Source organism: Sapajus apella, unplaced genomic scaffold (assembly GCF_009761245.1).
Source record: "Sapajus apella isolate SASKATOON/1434 unplaced genomic scaffold, GSC_monkey_1.0 scaffold57, whole genome shotgun sequence".
Classification (NCBI taxonomy): domain Eukaryota; kingdom Metazoa; phylum Chordata; class Mammalia; order Primates; family Cebidae; genus Sapajus; species Sapajus apella.
Window position 1 is genome coordinate 10,098,226 of NW_022436997.1, and position 16,453 is coordinate 10,114,678.

The 16,453-nt window shown below is 45.0% G+C and overlaps 1 protein-coding gene across 12 annotated transcripts in view; it reads right to left on the reverse strand.

Annotated features, from left to right (window-relative positions):
* Nucleotides 1–16,453, reverse strand: part of FHOD3 (formin homology 2 domain containing 3) — a 490,075-nt gene that overhangs the window by 185,158 nt on the left and 288,464 nt on the right. For all 12 annotated transcript variants that reach the window (XM_032245416.1, XM_032245415.1, XM_032245410.1 and 9 more), the window contains 2 exons: nt 8,962–9,073; nt 800–894 (listed from right to left, as the gene is read on the reverse strand). In XM_032245416.1, coding sequence (XP_032101307.1) covers nt 800–894; nt 8,962–9,073 — 207 coding nt within the window. The remainder of the gene's footprint in view (nt 1–799; nt 895–8,961; nt 9,074–16,453) is intronic.

Consider the following 16,453-nt stretch of genomic DNA (forward strand, 5'->3'; position numbering starts at 1 on the left):
AGAGGTTGCAATGAGCTGAGATCATGGTACTACACTCCAGCCTGGGCAACAGACTGAGACTCCATCTCAATAATAATAAAAGTAATAATTATTTTAAGGGGCCAATTTGATAGGAAAAGCAGTCATGAAATTCTGTCACCTTTCTGGTTTACTAGAAAAGACCAAAGCAGGCAGGCACCCACAGGGCTTCATAAGCATGCATAGCTGCATACACACCCACTCAACATGTCATATAAAGGATTTTCTTCTTTAGTGTACGCTGCAGCTGTGGTTCCAGCCACTATGAGGGGGTCCACATGGTATATCTCTTATCGAGAGGGAAAATTTTAGATTTTCACAATATGTTAGTTCCCTATGGCTACTGTAACAAAGTACCACAAACTAATAAAAACTTAAAATAATAGAAACTTATTCTCTCACAGTTTGAAAGACTAGAAGTCTGATATTAAGGTGTCAGCAGGGCCATGCTTTCCCAAAAGGCTCTACAGGAAGTCTCTCTTTGCCTCATCCTCAATTGGCAGCCAGCAATCCCTGGCATTCCTTGGCTTGTGGGTGCATCATTCTGACCTCTGCCTGTCCTCACGTGGCTGCCTTCCTTGCATGTTCACGTCGTCTTCCCTTGTGTCCCTTTTCCTCTTATAAGGACACAATCATGCTGCATCAGAGCCCACTCTAATGACCAGATTACATCTGCTAGGACACTATTTCCAAATAAGGCCACAAGCACAGACACCCGGGGCCAGGTCTTTAACATATCTTTATAGGTGACACAATTCAATCCATAACACAGTCAACCAACCTTGTTCACCAAAGTCATTGCATAAACCAGTAGCTCCGTGTCAACTCCATCTTTTTCCTCCAGGATTTCCATGATATTTGACCAAGGTTTGACCCCTATGAGTAAAGCAAAAACTATTAGAAACAGTGATTCATCAACATTCTTTATCCAACTCACATCACAGTTTATTATCCAAGGACGTATCCAGTGATGGCAGTGTCTCTCAGTCATCAAATTTCAAAATATGACACTATCCTTAGGATGGATTTGAGCATACTTCTAACTGAGAATATTTCTTAGTAAGGATCTCTATCTCACATCATCCTTGTTCTTTTGACAAGAGCATTGTGTATGCTTCAGTGTCTGGATGCCTAACTACTTGCTTGAAAAATTCTTCATATCAAATATGTAATTTTTAAAAATCTACTTATTGCAGCTCTGTAGGTCATATATTTCCCCCAGAGCAGAAAACTCTTGGTAACTATTCTTTTTTTTTTTTCATTTATTTTATTGCATTTTAGGTTTTGGGGTACATGTGAAGAACATGCAAGATTGTTGCATAGGTATACACGTGGCAGTGTGATTTGCTGCCCTCCTCCCCATCACCTACATCTGGCATCTCTCCCCTTGCTATCTCTCCCCAACTCCCCACCCCCCACCGTCCCTCCCCTATATCCCCCCAACAGACCCCAGTGTGTAGTGCTCCCCTCCCTGTGTCCATGTGTTCTCATTGTTCAACACCCGCCTATGAGTGAGAACATGCGGTGTTTGATCTTCTGCTCTTCTGTCAGTTTGCTGAGAATGATGGTTTCCAGGTTCATCCATGTCCCTACAAAGGACACAAACTCATCATTTTTGATGGCTGCATAATATTCCATGGTGTATATGTGCCACATTTTCCCTGTCCAGTCTATCATCGATGGGCATTTGGGTCGGTTCCAGGTCTTTGCTATTGTAAACAGTGCTGCAATGAACATTTGTGTGCACGTGTCCTTATAGTAGAACGATTTATAATCCTTTGGATATATACCCAGTAATGGGATTGCTGGGTCAAATGGAATTTCTATTTCTAGGTCCTTGAGGAATCGCCACACTGTCTTCCACAATGTTTGAACTAATTTACACTCCCATCAACAATGTAAAAGTGTTCCTATTTCTCCACATCCTCTCCAGCATCTGTTGTCTCTAGATTTTTTAATGATCACCATTCTAAGTGGCATGAGATGGTATCTCAATGTAGTTTTGATTTGCATTTCTCTGATGACCAGTGATGATGAGCATTTTTTCATATGTTTGTTGGCCTCATGTATGTCTTCTTTTGTAAAGTATCTAGGATATCCAGGACTTGAACTCAGACCTGGACCAAGCAAACCTAACAGACATTTACAGAACTCTCCACCCCAAATCCACAGAATATGCATTCTTCTCAGCACCACATCACACCTACTCTAAAACTGACCACATAATTGGGAGTAAATCACTCCTCAGCAAATGCAAAAGAACGGAAATCATAACAAACAGTCTCTCAGTCCACAGTGCAATCAAGTTAGAACTCAGAATTCAAAAACTAACCCAGAACCGCACAGCTTCATGGAAACTGAACAACTTGCTCTTGAATGTTGACTGGATAAACAATGAAATGAAGGCAGAAATGAAGATGTTCTTCGAAACCAACGAGAATGAAGACACAACATACCAGAATCTCTGGGACACATTTAAAGCAGTCTCTAGAGGAAAATATATAGCAATAAGTGCCCACATGAGAAACTCTTGGTACCTATTCTATGAATATCCATCAGCAAACAAGGAAAGGGGATGTGAAAGATCTTAACATCCCTCTAGAAGTGACTCCATGAAATAAGTGACATGCCTGTCTAGCAAATATCTCAAGAACGGAAGTATATTACATCTATTCCATCAAGGCACAAATACTGTTTAAGTATCAGGTAGGTACAAGGTCTAGTGAGCAGCTGCCCTCAATAGGTTTACAATCTAATGGAGCCGCTAGGCATAAGCACAAGAACAGACAGCAGCACAGAGCAACGGCTTAGACGTGTCCAAGCATGCAGCTAAGCCTGTCACTGTGCTAGTGAGCTCTCTTGAAGCAGGGATGATTGCAGAGGGCTTGGCACAAGAGGTGGCTTCTGCCTGGGCTCTGCAGGTGAAGGCTCATGGTGGTTACTTCCAGGCTCTAGGAGGGGCAGGAGAGTACTTCACATTCACATTCAGGACCGCTAAGCCAAGGGCAAGACCACAAAGGGGGACACAACACCTTGACGTGGTTTTCTCAGCCCAAGATGAATATCTGAAGTGAAGTGAAATGAGAATTGCCTTGCCCTTAGCTTGGTGGTTTGCAACATGAAGCTCTTTCCTGCTTTCTCTATAAAGATCTCAAAGGGATACTGCTTATTTTTGCTTGAGAAAAGTAAACTTGGAAATAGCCTAAATACAGTAGTTTGCAAATGCTGGTCCTTGGATGGGTTATATAAGAGCTGATTTTGACCTTGTAAACAAAAGTTCCCCAAGGACCATGGTAGTATCTGTCTTGTTGATCTCTGTGCTCTTAGGACAGCGCCTGGCATATAGTACATGCTCAGTAAAATGTCTGCTGAATAGCTAATGGAGACCTCTGAGAAGGCATGAAGTGGGTCAACCTGGAGCAATTGTAAAAGAACCAGGGGGCAGATGCACGTGGTAAGGAAAGCAGAGAAGACAGTATTTAAGAGGATTTAAGAGGACTAAACAAAGAATAGGCTCCTACTTACAACAAGGTGTCAAAGACACAAATGTAGCTCAATGTGGAGATCTTCTGTCTTTCCTAAGTGAACAGGAAGCCTTTTCTTTGGCTAGTTGCCCAGCCAGTCAGAACCGGGCAGTCTTCTATGCTAACTGAGCATGGAAGTCTTCCTTGCTAACTGAGCATGAAGACATGTTCTTTCACCTGCTAACTACTGAGTTATCTACTTGCTGACGTTGATCGTCAAACTGCTTGGAAGTCCACACCACAGTGTAGTTGTTCTTCCAACGCCCACAAAATAACCATTTCAGCCCTCAGGACAGTCAATCAATATGATCAGCAGGCCTTGGGCCTCACTGTCCGGGTGCAGTTTAAGAGATCTGGATGCCGCCGTTTGTATTTATAACAGGGGCAGCTTCTAACATTCACACTTTATTTCAAACCCTGGCATAAAACACATGTTCTAGTGAGTTCCCCATGCATGGTTCAAAGGAAGAATGTTAGGGGAGAAGGTATCAAAACTAAGGATTTCTAGCGGTGCTCATGGGCTCAGAACTACTTTTGGTTTCTTACTTTGGAGCCAAAATGCCAAACAGGGACTGAGGGAGCAAAGGCCAAGGAACCAGCCCAAAGAGAGTGGGGGAGGTAGCCAGACTACGGCCGTCCTCCCCTTAAACAGACACATGCACACGTGTGCATCTAATCTTTTATAATAAGAACACCCAAACACTGGCTTAATTTAACTGAAAAATGTGTTCTTCAGCTGTGTTATCTGAGTCTCTTAATACCATTTAAGGATTTTAAGTCTGGGAATGTGCATATATTCATACACTGTTAGGCTGAATGTTCATTCTTTTTATTGTTTTGGGGCAGAAAATGGGAAATATTTACAAGGATGAAGGTGAAAGGGAAGAAACATTTGGTTCAACACAAACAGCACTGGCAGGCCTCAGGCTAAGGCCTGTGTAAAACACCAGCACTTACAAGTTTCCTAGGAGCTCCTGTCAGGATGACATGGTCCACTTACTGCCCTCATTGCCTTTGGTAACTCCCTACAGTGTGTGTGTGTGTGTGTGTGTGTGTGTGTGTGTGTGTGTGTGTGTGTTTTGCGGGGGAGAGGATTCCTATACCGGAATCACAAACCATATGATGCTATCCCTTCACATAACAGAGAAAGAGTGGAATGGAGGGGCTCAGGGGCTCAGGAAGTTCACCTGGAGCTCCTAAGGTCTCTGGAGTGACTGTACCCACCTTATAGGATTACTGAGAATTGTCATTGGGATAAAGCACTTTGCCTTTTTTCCTCAGCGTTGCTGGAGTGCATTAGAAGACAATACTTTTGTCATCTGTCTCTCTCCAACTCCACCGCCCCTCACCCCCACCTAAAACACTGAAGTACAGGTTCTGTGAGAGCCTTTTTCCCTGATGACTGCAAGCACACAACTGATATTCAAATACATGCCAAATAAATTGGTCCTATGTGAAAACTGTTTAGAGTTGTGTCTGTTACATGGCAGATACCTAAATATCAGTAGCTGTAATTGTAATGGTGGTGGTTGGTCCACCAGTTTACCTCCAGGTGGATCATCTGCACTGACTCCCTGGCCAGCCCTCTTAACCCAGATAAATAAATACACACAGAATCAATTGCTCAATACTTCCCCCCCACCTCACTTTTCTAAATCTCTGCATTAAATCCAAAGGAAACTAAGATATTTAGCTTAGTGCCTCGGACATGGGTTGGTCTAACCCTCAAATAGAAGCTCTTCACAGCACATTCCATGTCTTTCCACATAATAGATAAACACACTCAATGTAGATGCTTCTGCTATAAATAACGATGGAAACAGCTTGAGTTCTGACAACCTGTAGCTTCCACTATGCTTCACACGATCTTCACAGATTGACATACTCTTAAGCACAAGGCAGACATGGCTGAAAGTCTTGAAAGGATGGCTGAATTTTCTCCCCGCTGATCATGTGTGATACATATGCTTAAGAATTATGTCATATCTCATCACCTTACATTCAAATGAAAAACTGAACTACTTCAAAAGCTATGCTGAGCCAAATTAGTGGGACTCAAGATTTATGACAAATTTCAACATGAGTTATCCTCTCTGGTTACTTGCCTCACCCTCTGTGGGAGAGGCAAACCTGTTCACTCAGACGGAAGGACCCCATACCCAGACAACGGAGGAGTGTCAATCACTTTCCCATCAACCACCACAGGGAAGACCTCAAGGAAAGGGAGTCTCTGACATGGCAAAATGACAAAGCAAGGCTCTCTAAGGGCTCCCATGAGCATTACTGCCTTTCTGTCTTCCTGCCAGACCCTGGTCACCAGAAAGGGAAAGTGACTTAAAGATGCAAGCAAAGAAAAGAAGATCCAGTGGTCTGATTTTAACACCACACCATGACCCAGAGATGAACTTGAATCCACCTTATTATCTCGGCCCCTGGGCAAAACTGCAATTGCCTGTGTCAAATGGAGCATTTTAAATGTTCCTTCTTCATAAACACCGATCACTCCTTAGGATGGACTTGAACCCCTTTGGCTTTTATCCCTGCTAACTGACCCACTCTTGGCCACAGACCAAATTGCCTACACTGCAGAATGAAGCCTCTGGTTAGCCCACATGCAGCATGTATGATGTTTATATTTATAAAGCAACCAAGGGAATTCATTCTGGACAACTTCATTTACTTTAGGCAGTAATGATTTTTGAGGACTGGTAGTTTATTTGTTGGTTTTATTGCCGATTCCTTAAATCTGACAGTTTTCATCATTCAAAAGAAACTATTTAAAAAGACAGCTGCTTATTTGCTCATTCATCCCTGCTGAAGGATGAGTCTAAAGCCACTTTGAGAAGTAAAATTTATGATTTATAAACTTGTACACAAATGGATATGCTCAGTTGACCCTAAATCACCTCTGGCACCTGTCTGCTCTCTCACCCAGTTGAGAGGGAACTGGAGGGCCGCGTCTAAACCCACTAGGTGGAAACACACCTGGAAGTCATGTTGCTCTCTGCAGAACACCGTGACATATTTATATGTTTAATTCCATCATAGGATTCATGAACAATTTTACTAGCAGTAAAATAGGATGATGTTATATGTATTCATTATAAAACCACAGCCAAGACCACACATGCCCATAAAGAAACATGCTATTGAGCCACATGTGATAAGGTATTTCTGAGTTTTTCCATTAGTGCCGTTCCTTTTTTTCAGCTGCTAGTGCTCAGCGGCAGACAGATAACAGCAGTTGCCAAAGGTTTAGGAAATTTTATAGGCAAAAACCATAAAGCCATAAACAATTCATTAGCTGTTTTTTTTTTTTTTTAATTTTTGCTAATCAGTAAAAGATGGCCATTGCTTAATGTTGGTGGAAAGACTTGGTACAGGTGAGAATCTCTGGCTGGGGCTATGGATGGTGTCTTAGATATGGCATACAAAGCCCTGGGTTCATCTCAGGATCACTCCCTCATCCATCCCAACATTCCATTTATGAGATATGAAGTCCAAGGAAGGGAACTCTGAGCTGCCAGCTCAGCAAAGCCAAAGGAGAACCCCAGGTCATGAGAAGCTGGCCCCCACTAACTCACACCCATAGCAAGGGTCCTTGGGTTACCTGAAACTTAGGACAGGAAAATGAAGAGTTTATTAGTAGTCCTAAAGCAACCCCCAGAGTTAGGAGATGAAGTACAAATCCTTTAGGGATGAAGGAGAGGAGCTGCTGCCTACCAGCTGCCAAAGCACACACCTCTGGCCTTAAACCTAATTGGCCAGCCTTGGAAAAGCTAGACCTGGTTTCTGTGCCATCAGCATTCCTTATCAAGGATTCCTGGCCGGCCCTATGATCTGCCCTTAGCCATGAGGGTCTTTCTACCTAGCAGCAGAGGGGAACATCCTGTGGCAGAAGAAACTTGCCTCAGCTTGGGAAGCACCTTCCAAACTCACAGGCCCTGACCATATACTAGGGTTTGTTTCCCTCACATACCCTCAAAAAAGGAACAGCAAGTTGCCCCCTGGCCTGCTGTCAGCCATGCCTAGTGCCAACAGCTGCCTGCATGTTCATGTAGAAAGTGTAGGAGCCCCAGTTTAAGGCCCTGGATGCCTTTCATTAACTTTTACTCAACTTCTAAAACAACTCAAGCTACTTTCTTTCACATTTGGATTCAGCATTCAAAAGTGGATCTGAGTAATGCTAAATCATAGATACACTGGTTTGAATCAAAAGTGCAATTCAGGCCCCTCATTTTGTTTCTGACACATTCTGGTTGGTTTGTGCATAAGTGTGTGCACACACACACAACTATAAGGAAATATGCCCACTGCTTAACAGTGATTATCTTTGTTGAGATCAGAAGTGAATTTTTATTGTCTTCTTTAACCTTTTCCCAAGTTTTTAGTAGTATTGTTATAATCATAAAAAGAAAAAAATATTGTCAAGTTTTTGTTCTTGAGTCTTGTAGAGATAATGAAAATAATAATTGAGTCCTATTGGGGAGGAAAACAAACTACAAAAGACAAAAGGATAAAAACCCTTTTAATTGGGAAGCATTTTAATCCCAGGCTTCCCAATATCACAGGGTCTGTAGCATGTTACACAGTAACCCAGAGCCGAAGCTGGTTCTTCACTATGTGTTTGCAGCATGCCTGCTGGCTCTGGGCCAGCTGGGGTGATGGGACACCATGCTGGCAGACAAAGACCCCATCCTTGAGCAGAGAATCCCCACTTGGAGAGACAGAGATGGGCAACAGTACCACAGCAGAGAAGGGGTACACAGGTGGGCTTTAAACACACATGCCCAAGGTAAGGGGGTGGGACTGCCACCCAGGTGGGAGATGGGGGTGGCAGGTGGGCAGGAGTTGAAGGGCAAAGGGCCCCCTCAGTTAGGGGAAGGGGACTGACTTTATGCTCTAGGCACTGGGAAGCCACTGGCAGGTTTTGTATGTGAAAGGATGTGACCAAACTGTTTTGGAGGGTGGCCAGGAGCATAGGTTAAACACAGTGAGAGCCTGGGTAAGGCAGGGCAGGGGATAGAGGAGAGGAAGGGGGAAGATTCTAGAAACACCTGGGGGTCATAAGCAATGAAGCATAGAGGGGAGGGGAGGAAGGAGCCAGGGCAACCCTGGACAAGACAGGAAGAACAGGAGGAGGAGCTGGACTTCCGTGTTTCGATGGCAGGAGCTGGGTAGAGGCAAAGGCAGGCTCAGCCACTGACCTCTCCCAGGTAAGCCCACGAGCACTTTTCTTTCATTGTCAAACCACACTCCAGCCCTAAACTTTGTGTGTTTACTATCCTCAAAAATGCTTCTTGCAGTGGAAGTCCACCTCTCGGGAATTCTGTTAATTCTTAATTCTGTCTCAAGCATGTAGAATGCAGAAGCCTTAGACATCTTCACCTTCATTACATAAGTGGGGGGGACTACTCACCTCTTTTCGTGTCCACAGCAGTGACAGCCTGAATTAGGAGAGGCGCGTTGGACTCCGAGTACTCCACAAAAACGAGCAGCAGCTTCAGGGCTGTCTTCACCACCAGGCGGAACTGGCAAAAGAGATAAAACCATCACATCACTGCCAACGAGGCCTTGTGCACCTGAGAGCATCTTCCTAACTGCAGCGGGCACCCAGCGCTCCTCAGACGAGATGCTCTCAGTGATTACACAGATTCCTTCACACATCTTCACAGTCCCTCATTAGATGCCTCAGAAGGCAGGTGTTAGTACTATCCCTATTGTGCAGATCAGGAAACTGAGGTAACAAAGTTCCCTGCTCTTAGTCACGCAGTAAAATACAGAACTAGGGCATGAATCCAGGATGCATGGCTCCAGAACTCAAGCCTGGCAACTCCCAAAACATGAGCATTTGCTGAATTGATTACGTCTTCGTTTTACCCCAACTATAACATTGTGAGGTAGGCACAAGCACGGTTCTTATTTTTCTGGTGAAGAAGCAGAAACAGCAGGTTAAACAATTCGTCTAAAGTCACAACAGCTGGCTTGTCAGTGGCCCCATCCCCCTATTGGCAATATGCACTTTCAAGGAAAGGGGGGCTTATTTTCACTGTGGCTGCAGGGCCTGGAACTGCACTTGGCACAGAGGGAGCTGGAAGGTGCTTGTTGACTGAATAAATCAGTCAGTGACCAGGCCAATCAATCCATGACCTCTCACCCAGCCCTTGAGCCTCTGTCACTGGCTGTGGCAAATCAGCTCCAGCTTTTCCCTGTGTTCTGCAGCCCAAGGAAAATTCTGTGCCTGTCAGATGCACCTACCCACATCACAGCATTAGGGGACCTGGGTAGAATATATAGGTAAGTTTGGGGGCCCAAAGAAGGCACTGTGTTGTGCAGTCCACAGGGAATAGCTTAAAAACACCACCCACCCCGTCATTCATCCACATTCACGCAACCCCTTTACCCCCTTGCTTCCCTCTCCTCTGCTGTCCTACCTACCAAGCACACCATCTGTCTTTTCCTCAATTCCACATCTCTCTCCAGTCAGTGCCCATGTGCTCAGCTCCCCTTTATGAGGGAACGTCGCCAAAGACTTGCTACAGCCCCTGGCTCCGCCCCCTAAGTTCCCACAGACTCATCACCACCCCTCAGATTACTTAAGGCCGCCAGTGGCCTCCATGCTGTCGAACCCACTGGTTACTTCTCTGCCCATTTTTGCTGAACTCTCAGCACCATGTGACCTGTAGTTCTCTCCAGAAACAACTTCCTCTCCCTCTGGGCAACCAAAGTCTCCTGAGTGGCTCCTTTTTCAACGGTTCCTTTGGGTTCTGAGTCTCTCGGTGTGGGAAGATGGCAGACTTCACTCCTCTTTACTCTCCCTCTCTCCCTTCCACACTCTCTCTACGTGAGTTCATCTAGTGCCCTGGTTTGAAAGTCCACCTAAGACCAGATGCTAAGTATTGCTCTCCAGGCCTGACCAAACTCCCGAGCAGGCGTCAAATAACCTCCTGCCATTTCCACTCAGATGCTAACAGATGCACTGTGGTCAAAACAGAAGTCTCAATCTTCAATCATGCTTACCCCCTTCCACCTGCCACTCCCAACCTGCTCCCTCCAAAGCCCCCACCTCAGGACAAGGCTCCACCACCCTGAGCACTGGGAGGGGTTCGCCTGTACCTCCCTCACCCCATCCCCACAGCAAATCCATCCACCAGTGCTGGAAGAGCTCCCTTCAAATTCTGTCTCAAACCTACCAGTTTACATCCTCTCTGTTCATCACCCTGGACCACCACAATAGCCTGAGTGCTGCTGGCCTTGTCCTGCTGAAGTCCATTCTCCAAAATGCAGTGAGAGTGACCACTGCAGCCTTCTGCTCTCAAGCCTCAGTCACTCCCCATCATGCCCAGGGTGCTGCCTGTCCCCGCAGGCTTTCTGTGCTGGCCTCTGGCAAGCCCTCTGACCTCCTTTCCTGACACACCCATTCTGGCCCAGTGTGCTTCACATGCTAAGCCCTGTAGTTGTGTGAGTGTTTTTCACACAGCAGAGTTCATCCATGATTCAGGGTCTTCTCATTGTTATTCCTTCTGCCTGAAGCCCACCCGGAACCAATCATCACAGGACTGACCTCATCCTTCAGGTCAGAGAAATTCTCATTATAGAAAATGCCTTCCTGACTCCTTTACCTAAAAGAGCCCCTTGGTCATTATCACATCACTCTGTATGTATGTATGTATGTATGTATGTATGTATTTGAGACAGAGTTTCACTCTGTTGCCCAGGCTGGAGTGAAGTGGCATGATCTCAGCTCACTGCAGCCTCCGCCTCCCAGGTTCAAGTGATTCTCCTGCCTCAGCCTCCCAAGTAGCTGGGACGACAGGCGCTTGCCACCATGCCTGGCTGATTTCTGTATTTTAAGTAGACTATGTTCACCAGGCTGATCCTGAACTCCTGACCTCAGGTGATCCTGCTGCCTTCGCCTCCCAAAGTGCTAGGATTACAGGTGTGAGCCATTGTGCCCAACCACCTCATTATTATTATTTTTTTTGAGATAGGGTCTCACTCTGTCACCCAGGCTGGAGTGCAGTGGTGCAAACATAGCTCACTGCAGCCTCAAACTCCTGGGCTCAAGTCATCCTCCCATCTCAGCCTCTCGAGTAGCTGGGACTAGAGGTATGTGCCACTATGCCTGCCTAATTTTCTTTAAAATTTTTTGTAGAGATGGGATCTCTCTCTGTTGCCCAGGCTGGTCTTAAACTCCTGGGATCCAGCAAACCTCCCATCATGGCCTCCCAAAGTGCTGGGATTTCAGGCATGAGCCACTACAGTAGCCCCTTTTTATCCACATCCTTTATCATGACCTAAAATTGCTACAGACACTGGTTCACCTACTATGCCTCTGTTGCCCCTAAGGAATGTAAGCTTCACGGCAACAGAGATGCTCTATCTGACCCACGAGAAGCTGTTCAAGTCAGCATATGTGTGAAGGGTAGGCCAGCCCGCCCTCCAAATCCATCCCCCTATGTTGTGTAGAGTGAGCCTTCCCAGCCCCCAGCTTCCCTTTCCCACCTCATAGCAGCCCCCAGCAGAGCCAAGCCCCCCTCCCCACCCCCACCATTGGGCTGAGGGCAAGCCATGCCTGGGGCTTCCATTCTCAAGGTAACCTCCTCCCTCCACAGAGAGCTGAGTACTTTAGAGTGCTGGGAACTCTTCAGAGAGGGTCTACCCTCATAACTTGAGGCCACAATTGCTCCTCTGCTTCTATTCTGTAGGAAGAAACTACATTCCAGTGTATTTTTCTCAACTACACGGTTGGAGGTTGAAGGGTAAGGTATGGCATAATGAGTTGTGCTTTGTATATTTAGGGCTGAAGAAATTTCTTCAAGTAAATAAAAAAACCTAGCAAGTTCAGGCTTGGTGACTTCCTCAGTGGGTGGACTATTATTATGTGGTTTAAGCCTCTAAATGCCTTCCCAGGAAAGAACCTGGCTGCTGCCCAACCCCCTCCCCCAATTAGCTGGTCTCAGAAGGGCCCCTTCACCCACCTCACAGAGGCCCCCTCTGAACATCTCTGTGGTCATGAGGCCTTGACCGATATGGTCTCAGGCACCCAGCACCCCTAAGCCACTCTCCCATATGTGGCTCTCTAATTAAGAAACCACTGTTTTCTAGCAAAGCCTCATTTTTCTGTTGGTCTGAACATGCCTATTCCTGCCTCCCTCCTCTCTGCGATACAGGCTCTGTTTGGAGTATTTTTGGCAATCTAATTTGATTTTTATTTTTTTTAATCCCAAACATCTTCTGATTCATAATTTTAGGTTCCTAGGAATTTGGCTTCTATTGAGTTTAAGTTTATGGGGATGTACTTTTGGAAGCTTCACTATGTAAATTAATAATAAGCATATTAGTTAAACACTTTAGAAAAAAAGAGCACTAAAACATTAATTTTATAAAAACGCATGGTGCTAATTGCAAGCATGTACTAACTCACTGTCAAAATATGTCCTGCAGGATCCTCCTTAGAATTACCTTACTAGCCTTACTGCATCAACTTGAAAGTAAAAAAGTTACATTCCATCAAAAGAATTCTACAGGCAACCTCATTTATCCAGAAATCATGTGCTCTGATGCCCTCATATATCTGGAATACAGTCAAAACCCTTGGAATCTTGGAACAGCCACAGTGGAGGCCACACACCCATTCTGCCAAGTCCAAAGACACTGGTCACCCCACAGCTCTTAAAAATCCACCCTTGGTGTCCCTTGCGCTATGTTAGACACATTTTATAATAACTGGAGTGGATATTAAGATTCACAGCCCACATCTGCTGAGAAGCGACAGACCAGAGAGGACAGTGTTAGAGCAGGAGAGGCAAGTCCAGTGTGGCAGCAAGAAAGAGTGTTACAAACAAGGAGAGTGGAACAAGCTGCACCAATGCCAGAGCACACACCATGGTGTGGCCCAGACACGTCAGCAAAGTGCCACTCCAGTCTGAACTGTCTGATTTTCAGCTCTACCTGGCATGCCTTCACGTGGTAATGAAGGGATCCACTATGCCCTACAGGCTCAAGCACCTGCCCATTTGTCCAGCACCAAGAGAAATCAATCAGGATTGATTCTCATTCTTATGGAGCATCCCAGGCCATGGAAGATACAGCAGTCACAAAGCAGTCACACAGGAGTATAGGGCAACAAGCAGGCAGCAGCAGTATCAGTGGTCTCAAGACAACCAGGCTGGCAGCGAGGGAGTAGGCTCCCTGTCTCTGGGGGCTCTGCAGGGCCATTTACGAAGGCCTCTGCAGAAGGACTTCAGAACCTGTAGGCGGTGGACGGGCTGACCCCATGTAAGGTCCCTCCGAATCCAAGATTCTCTGGAGTGCCAGGTTGCTGAGGACAGATGCAAACAGAGAACTCCTAGAGGACAGAACTGGATCCAGCCAGCCTTTCCCAGCTTCCATGGAGCAAAAGAACCCTGTGATGGCCTTTGGGCTCTTGTTCATACAAACAACCGTTCTTCCTTTAGGCTGGAGAAACACACTGGAGCTCTAGATCCAGCCTTTGGGCTTTCTGTTACCTACATCTTCTTTAATTACAATCTAGGAAACACTAGTCTTCCATCTTTAGTTGTTTGTTATAATAAGGACTATGTTTATGTTGTTCTAAAGCATGTAGCTAAAACATAGTATATAACAGGAATCTGAAATAATCCCCTTGTATAAGGGGGGGTGCAAAAAGCAGGAACATACAGATGGCTGTCAATTTTTGCACATTTCATAATGATTTGGCACATTTTGGTGGTTACAGAGCTGAGCTTTACTTTCTGTTGCAGCTGTCATTTTGCATTCTCAAAATAAAGGCTACAAACCTTCAAAGGACCAGAGATACCTCTTGACCCAAGGAAGTAACATTTTTCAAGCCAAGCCTCAGTCCAGGGACTGAACCTCCATATTCTATTAATAACTCAGGGCTCAATGTCAGCTCCGTGCCAGGGAGGCTGGGCTGGAGGGAGGGGCAGCAGGATGGTGTCAACACAGAGCCTTGTTGTTTTTATTTTCCAGGTCAACCCACAGGAAGAGTGTGGAGTTGCCTGTACAGAACCTGGGTATCTAGATTTCAGATAACATGTAATCACCAAATATGTGGGAAGGTAATAAAAAGACAGTTTCTAATCCTTTTACACATGAAAACAAACTGGAAGTCCCTTCACATTTTACTGCTAAGAACAATACTTAGCCGGTCAAATATGCTGCTCGTTAAGCAAAAATAAAAGAATTCCAAAAAATCTTCAAATTCCTCATTTCTCTTCTAAAATTCAACAACCCTAAAAAGAAAAGAATTTCCAAACCTCAAGGCTGAAATTACAAAGGGGGTTGGAAAACCATGCTTCATTCTATTTGTCTCATTTTCCACTAAAACATCATAAACGTTTGTTACATAAATGGATGCTGGTTATTAAAACTGAGTTTGAAAGTGGTAAGATAACTTGATCTGTAAAGCTTTGCCACATTGTTTACAAGCTCACCAGCACTTTAGAATATACTAGGTATTGCTATAAAGAAAAAAAGATCTCAAATGATTTAAGATACAAACTCTTTAAACATTGTATCCCAATGCCATACACTTAAGCTCAGAATTTCTGAGCAAGCAGCTCAGAGTGCATCCTAAAGCCTTCATAACTGGTTATCAAACAGTCCAACAGACATCCCAAACTCCAAATTTCTCCCCTCCCGACCTCTAACAGGTTATCTGTAACATGAGGTGGGTATTATCAGAAATAAACTACAGAGCCAAACATATTAACTAAGTGCAGAACTCTGGGTCTTGGCTTGCAGGTGTCTTCAAGGGAGAGTGTGGAGACCTGGGTTGGTGTATCCACCAGAACAGGAAGTCATGTACACACAAGCCACATGGTCGAGCCTAAGGGCCTGATAGCCAACCTGCTTATGGCACAATGCAATTTGTGGGATTTCCATTATTTGCACAATGCATTACTGCAATTTTCAGTATAGCAGCCAGGTGTAAGCCTGGGTAGCCCTTAGGATTTTACTAGTGAACAGGAAATCTAATAGAACGTAAAATATAGCAAACAACCCATAATAATTAAAATAAATAATAATAAACAGTGTTACAAATTGGCATTTTCTCTATTGAGAAAAAATTCGGGGACTTAGATGGAGGTTTTTTACCCCAGAAAAGGCCTAGATGACCAAGTAAATTTTTTTCCTACCTTAACTCTGCTCATCTTTGGGAAACAGGATGCCTGAGGTCAAAAGCTCCCCCTCCTGGCAAAACTGGCTCAGACTGGTGAGACCCAGGTCGCAGCTCACTTGACCTCTGAAGATTTTCTAACTTCATTAATAATCTGATTCCCATGGAAAAAGACGCTCCCACCAGCACCATGACAGTTGATAATCACCACGACAACAATCAGAAGAAACCATAAAAGGACAAAAAGAAAAGTGGCATTCCGGTTTCAGAAGTTGTCTCCCCATTTCCAGAAAAGACATGAATATTCCTTCCCTTGCTTTTAATGCCCCAACCCCTTCATTAAAGATGCCCTGTATCTGTGACTTCCTGACTCTCTTGAACCGAGGAGTTGATTTATGAACCATGCTCCCATGTCTCAATTCCACGGCCATCGAATAAAGCCTGCAGTGTTTGGCACTCACTTTTGGTTTTGCGTATTGGCTTCACAGCACCTATCAGGGAAAGGCCCCCTTTTGGGGGGACTGGCTTTGTAAGAGCTTCTTTAAAGGACCATGAATAAAAGTGGAAAAGAATCAGAAAACATCCACTTTGGAGTAGGAGGAGAAGGGCTGGCAGGCGGGGGCTGGAGTAGAGAGTGGCAGAACCCTGCGGGCTTCCAGAAGCCTGTGATGCTTCTAATTCTCTTGCCCATCCAACTCTCCTAGAAAAAGGTAGAACATCTCTCTTGGAGGAACAGCATGCTGCCTACTTTGGGGTTTTTGCATGT